Source organism: Nanorana parkeri, unplaced genomic scaffold (genome assembly GCF_000935625.1).
Source record: "Nanorana parkeri isolate BGI_ZX_2015 unplaced genomic scaffold, ASM93562v1 scaffold112, whole genome shotgun sequence".
In the NCBI taxonomy this organism is placed as follows: domain Eukaryota; kingdom Metazoa; phylum Chordata; class Amphibia; order Anura; family Dicroglossidae; genus Nanorana; species Nanorana parkeri.
In genome coordinates this window covers 1,045,892-1,052,560 of record NW_017306380.1, presented here as the reverse complement: position 1 = coordinate 1,052,560, position 6,669 = coordinate 1,045,892, and the positions used below count along the sequence as shown (strand labels likewise).

Sequence of the window (6,669 nt, the reverse complement as noted above, 5' to 3'; positions counted from 1 at the left end):
CTCTCTTCTCCTTTTTGTTACCCCCCCCCCCCCCCCTCCTTCCTTTTAGGTAGGCCTGTTCAATGGTAGTTCAATGGTTTAGCCTTAATGGTGTAGTATATAGCCTTGTAGCAACAGTTGGGGAAGGTCCATCATGTGTCCCTGTACATAAAGTCGAGTCTATAAAGCCATAGTTTGGTGTGAAGGAACTCGAGTGGCCTGCACAAAGCCTTTACTCTATGGAATTGCCTTGCAATGAATTGGAACGACAGTTGTAAGCCAGGTCTTTTCATTCATCAACAGTACCCAACTTCACAAATGCTTTTGGCTGAATGTGCACAAATTCTCAGACACTCATCCTGTCTGCGTCCGGGTACAGACACCCGAACCCACAGATGTGCAGCTCGGGTGAGCGTATGGCCGCGTCCTCCCATAGGGAAGAACAGGCTGAGGCGTACAATCACACGCAGCACCTGTCCTTCCCGGGGAACGGCCCGATACGGCCCCACTCTACGCTGCATGAATGAGGCCTAATAGTCCATAGAGTATGCTAGAGGTGGTGCAATGGCACATAATTAGCTGAGTTGGTGCTTCTGCAGATTAACATCCTATGATGCAGTCATTTGGTGTGGTAGGAGTAGGCAAATCACTAGAGTGCGTGCATTACACATCTTTTGGCTGGTAAACATTTGCCGTGTAAGTATTTTAAATGTTAAATACTTAGCTGTTTGAATTACCTGCCAAAGGACTTGTAATTCTGTTCAGCCCATCTTGTGATTGGCACATCCCAGATACAGGTGGCACACTTCTTTTGTTGAATATTGCATCTTCCTTTGTCACCTTTCTGACCTCAGCCTGCTCATTACACAAGGTATTACAAGCATAGCATTTGTCCAGTAAACTGGCAGGTAATTCTGGAAGCACTAAACCTGAATCAGGTAGCAGAGCTATCTTTCTGGCCATGCAGTGTGGTAGAGGATCACACAATTGGCTGAATAGAATTAAAAATACATTGGCAGGTAAAATGGCTAAAGTATACAGTATGTCTTTAGCTGGTTGGCTGGAGCTCCACTTGTCAGGAATGGGGGAACTGGCCTGCTGCTGAGTGTTCTCAACTATGAATTTCATTGTCCTTTTATTTCTGCTTAAAGCGGATCTTCGGTCCAATGCCAACACTATGTTCTTTCTGTTTCAGGATTGGCCGTGATGCACTCACAATCCACCAATCAGCTTGACGTTGGAAATAACCCCCGGGTGGGGACAAAACGATACATGGCTCCAGAAGTTTTAGATGAGACAATCCAGGTGGACTGCTTTGACTCTTACAAGAGGGTGGACATTTGGGCTTTTGGACTGGTCCTCTGGGAAGTTGCCAGACGAATGATTAGCAACGGTAAGTTGTTTTGTTTTTCCAGTCTCCCGCCATCGATTTCGTCCCATCTCTCCCCGTCCTGGCGCTGTCATTCCCGGAACCGCTGGCTCGGGCTGCTATTTTCAACTAATAAAATGTTTGTTGAGTTATTTAGATCTGAACTGTCACCCAGTTTTAGGATTTGTGTTGCTGTGTTGTTGCAGCGTTTGTCTGGCGAGTCTCCATAGCTGCCCTGTGGGGTGTCCAAAGTTACATCCATAAATACATCTGTTTATGTCAGTTATAAAGAAGGTATATTTTTAAAGTGCAGCCAGACTTGTAGGTAGGCTTAATAATGCAAAGCTTTCACATATTTGCTGTATATTTGTTCCCAAACTACCCTCCATTTTTTTTTTCTCCTGTGTTTTGCTGGTCCGGTCCACTTTTTAAACTTTTTCTGGTACCCACAGGTAAACATTTTACATAGGGGTCTCTTTACCTGATTGCTCTTATTCTGTGCAACCACATGGTAGGGATGGGTGAATCACAAGAGTACAAACACTGCATTACAAATCATTGCATTGGACCTTCATTTGCAGAACGTCTGTAAAGGATTCTACACTATATGGCTAAAAGTAGGGATGCACCGATATCGTTTTTTCTGTATCAAGTACTGATATATATTTTTTTTGGTGCTGTGTGCCCAGATTATCAGGAAGTTCCTGATTGCCTGTGATGACGGTGTTCTAGCAAAATATCACCGGCTTCACTTGCCGAGGCTGTCTTGCTTCCTGACCAATCAGAAGGCCGGGCGGCGAGTCATGAAGTGCTATCCGGCTTCCTGATTGCTAGGCAGCCTGGCTTCCTGACCAATCAGGAAGCCAGGCGGCACTTCATGACTTACCTCTTGGCTTCCTGATTGGCTAGGTAGCCGGGTTCACTTGTTCCTAGGCAGGCTTGCTTCTTGTCCAATCGGGGAGGCGGGTCATTACATGCCACCTGACTTCCTAATTGGTTCGGAAGCCAGGCTGCCTAGCAACAAGTGAAGTTGGCTTCCTAGCCAATCAGGGAGACAGGGCAAAACCCACCACCTGGCTTCCTGATTGGAAAGGAAGCTGGCTCCATGCCGAAGCACTTGCGGTCAGAGGAAAATCTCCCTCCCTCTGACCGGAAGTTCTGGTATCTGAGGATGCATCAGTGCATTTTGGCGAGTAGCAGTACTCTCCCTAATACTCTGCATCAATACTGATACTAGTATCGGTATCGATGCATCCCTAGCTAAAAGTATCTAGAAATCCCTCCACATTATTGAGCTCAAATGTTTCCAGTGCAGAATACTGTTAATACTGCATCTGACATTTTTAGACAATCGTGTGCTTCTAACCTTGTGGCCACAGTTTGCTGAAGGCCATTTTTTTTGTACTAGCATGATGGCACTTCTGTGCACACAATCCAGGCACTGAGTGTGGGATAAGTTTCAGGGGGAGGAACTCGAGCGGCCTGTTTGGTAAACTGCAACACATATTAAGTGGCCAGGTCGTCTCAACCAAAATCAGTACCTGACCTCACAAATGCTGGTTTGGCTGAATGAGTACCAACTCCCAGAGACACATCCCAGAATGTTGTCAAATGTCTTCCCAGAAGAGTGGAGACTGTTGTTGCTGCAAATGGATTTGGCGGGCGCAACTCCAAATTTTGTTTTTGGAATGGGATGTCCAATGAGCATACTGTATATCGCCAACTTTTTATAAGGGATTTAATAGGTAGTAGGTGTGCTGAAAAGCAGTGCACTGGTCATTCACAGTGTTTTTAACAAAAAGTGCCACATTCTCGCTCTTTGGGAGAAAAACATTTTCCGTAAAGTTTTGGACTTCTTGGGGCTACTTTCTTGCTTTTTCAGGGATTCAAACAGTAGCCATTACACAAAATCAGGTGGGTCAGCCACAAAAGCTTCCCCATTCTTTTGACTACGGGAAGTATCTCTCAGGAGAAGAGATTTGCAAGATTGTTCGAAGGTACTGCTGCAGCTTACAAGCAGGGATTGTTAAATGCACACATTGATTTTCTGTAGCTTTTATTCTATCTTTGTTTTCCTGCTTTACGCTTTTGTGGTTGTTCTGGATCTTGGCTGCAGACAATGTAGCACTTTTGGCTTATTTGGCTCCTTCCTTTGTATTCTTCCTCCTGATTTCAGCCGGTACATGCTGTTCTGTCGGTGTTTAATCCTCCCCGCCAGTGCACAGCAATGCCCGCTAGACATCTTGTATGTTTTTGTTACACTTGACTGGTCCTAAATGAAAATGTGGTAAATGCTGGACACTTATACATGGCAATTTTAAAAAGTGATTAACTGTGATTTTTAAATATATCAACAACACTGTAATGAAATACAAAGACATCATGAACTTCTGGAAGACAAAATAATTGGTATAAACTGGGTATTAAAACAATAGGGTAGTTGCCCACTTGAGTCTGTTCAGTTCTGAGCTTTAATTGTCCCCCTGGGAAATAAGGTTGCATCCTTTATATTCTTATATTATTGAATATTATAGGATTCCCTTTAAAGGCAATGTCATTGATAGAATACCCAGACTCGGCTCACTTTTTTTTTGCAGCCTTTTGAGCTTTAGTTCATAATTTGTGCTGTTTTCCAGGCATTGTTGAAGACTACAAACCTCCATTTTATGATGTTGTCCCAAATGATCCCAGCTTTGAAGATATGAGGAAGCTTGTTTGTGTGGATCAACAAAGACCAAACATTCCCAACAGATGGTTCTCAGACCCAGTGAGTATCTTTAAGCATGCTATTACGAGTATCTATAAATTGCAACATAAGACACGGTTAAAGATCCCCTTCATAAGCAGCTGTATGACCGTAATAAGGCCATATCGCTGCTTAAAAAATAAATAAAAAAAAATATATATATATATATCCCTCCATCAGAAGCCCAAAGCATCTGGAGCCCCCTTCTTAATAAACAAAAAATTAAAACCTGGATGGAAGAGCGCAAAGTCTCTTGACTTCCTGTGTTATGGCCTTCTCCTCCACTGTCTCCTGTCTAATGTTTGGTGTCACTGTATATGCTTAGTACCCACAAGGCAAGCTATGTAATCAGCGATCAAAACATGCCCGGCGGAAGAAGATAAGCAGTTGAATGACAATAATTCACCTGCACGCTCCTGACTGAGATAGCTAGAGAGAATAAGTATTTTAAGTATTTCATATTCTATGTCTTAGCTATGTTCTATGGCTGGTTGACCATTGGTCAGCCTCAAAAAGGACTTCTGATGGTTAGTGGGAGGATAGTAACAGCACCTTCCTTTGCTTAAAAGTGGCTGCTGTTATCCCATGAGAAGTATTAGCTGCTTTCTTGGCTGGTTGACCATTGTCACCCTTTGTTGGCTGCCTCAAAAAGGACTTCTCTTTGCTGCTTCTCCCTCTCACATTTTGAGCTCTGTCGTACAGGGACTGCAGGATGCTGAAACAGTCTATTTCAGTTACTTACACTTGCATCGCATTCAGGTAATTGCATTACATTCTGGTACTTGCACTTACATTGCATTCAGGTACTTACACTTGCATTGCATTCCGGTACTTGCATTGCATTCCGGTACTTGCATTGCATTCCGGTACTTGCATTGCATTCAGGTACTTGCACTTGCATCGCATTCAGGTACTTGCACTTGCATCGCATTCAGGTACTTGCAATTACATTTGCATTAAACATGCATTAAATGATGTATTAATAAATATATTGCTTCATGGAGTTCAGCTTTAAACATTGGTGGTATTGTCTTTTGTATAGACTTCCTGTGAGCATTTTTTTTTTTTAATTCTGCATTGTAGACTATATTCTCACTGCTGCAGATCAGCACCAGCATTATATGCCACTATGTAATGTGTATATATGTATTTAAAGCTCAAATACATTGTTTCTTCTTTTGCAGACGCTAACATCACTTGCTAAGCTGATGAAGGAATGCTGGTATCAAAACCCCTCCGCGAGACTCACAGCCTTGCGCATCAAAAAGACTTTAACCAAAATTGACAATTCCTTAGATAAACTGAAATCAGACTGCTGATCCGCTGGCATTGCCGCCTTATCCGTGCGTCAATTGTACGGGGAGGAAAAAAAAAAGGTTAAAAATACAGTGCTTGCCTGCCAAGGTGTACACTTTGTTTTTCAGTTCTTTTCATGTGCGACTTTTAAACACATCCCCGCCTGTTAAGGAGACAATCCCGCTACAGAACACTGAAACCTCGACGAGTTACTTTAGTGCACATTTGGCACAGTTCTGCCTTCTAAGCAGCAGCTGCGACAGCTGGATGATTGCAAGGATCCGGATCTGAAGGGGGCAACGTAGAAATTTCAGTACCGATCTGGGCATTAAAAGGTGAATTAAGAGGGCAAAAAAATTTGTGATCGCTTCTCGGCCACTTCTAAGGAAATCCCGCGGATCTTATCGGATTTTACCTAGCAATATTTTGTGTGCTTCTGTTTGATTGCACTACAGATTCCTCGCATTCCTTACTTGCACTGTAACGGTTTCTTTTTAAACGACAGATGCCAAATATATGACTGGCCGTGTACAGATCGATGTTGCGAATTATAATCATCCAGTTTTTTGGGAATGATGTAAAGAATAAGAAAAAACAAAAGCCTAATACAAGAGTTGTCAGCACTGGCTGCCTCTTACGTGTACTGATGTTTACAATAATGCTGAACATAAGAATTTTTTTTTTTTGACTGTATGAAAATATCAAAATTTATTTATTACTATTGCACTTAAAAGTTTCCAGAAAAAACTGAACAGTGCAAAAGGTTATCGCTACATTTTGTGGTTTTTTTTTTCCTTTTTATTTGGTTTTACACTTAATTTTTGTAACACATTTATGATGAGGAATATACTTTTTCTGTACGATCACTTTGCATCAAGTCACATTCTTCTTTCTCCATATTAAGAAGTTGTGTGGACTATATCCATTGACGTTTAGGATTCTAAACCTTCTCGAGTGTCACGCACCCCTTTTTCCAGCTTGCCTTTTATTGACATAGGAAACAATGACAAGATGTATAAGGTCTCATGGAGGGATTCTGGGTACTCTAAAATATAAAGGGAGGGTGGGGGAGAGAGATGCCTTTCTTCTAAGCTATGTCATTTGTTGCGTTGTAAACTTTGCCAGAAAATAACTATTTTGTTTTAATCTACTTTTTGTATTTAGTAGTTATTTGTATAAATTAAATAGAATGTTTTGAAGTCTAAAAGAGTTGTTTTTATTTGCTACAAGGACAAATAGCGGCAGTAATTAGAATGTGAAGTGTATCCAGTAACAAGGA

General features: G+C 42.0%; 1 protein-coding gene across 2 annotated transcripts in view; it reads left to right on the top strand.

Moving 5' to 3' along the window:
- ACVR1 (activin A receptor type 1) overlaps positions 1–5,990 on the top strand; it is a 77,600-nt gene extending 71,610 nt beyond the window's left edge. For both annotated transcript variants that reach the window (XM_018553159.1, XM_018553160.1), the window contains exons 8-10: positions 1,175–1,372; positions 3,985–4,115; positions 5,279–5,990. In XM_018553159.1, the coding sequence (XP_018408661.1) occupies positions 1,175–1,372; positions 3,985–4,115; positions 5,279–5,413 (464 nt within the window). In that variant the 3' untranslated portion in view covers positions 5,414–5,990. The remainder of the gene's footprint in view (positions 1–1,174; positions 1,373–3,984; positions 4,116–5,278) is intronic.
- Positions 5,991–6,669: the final 679 nt, after the last annotated feature.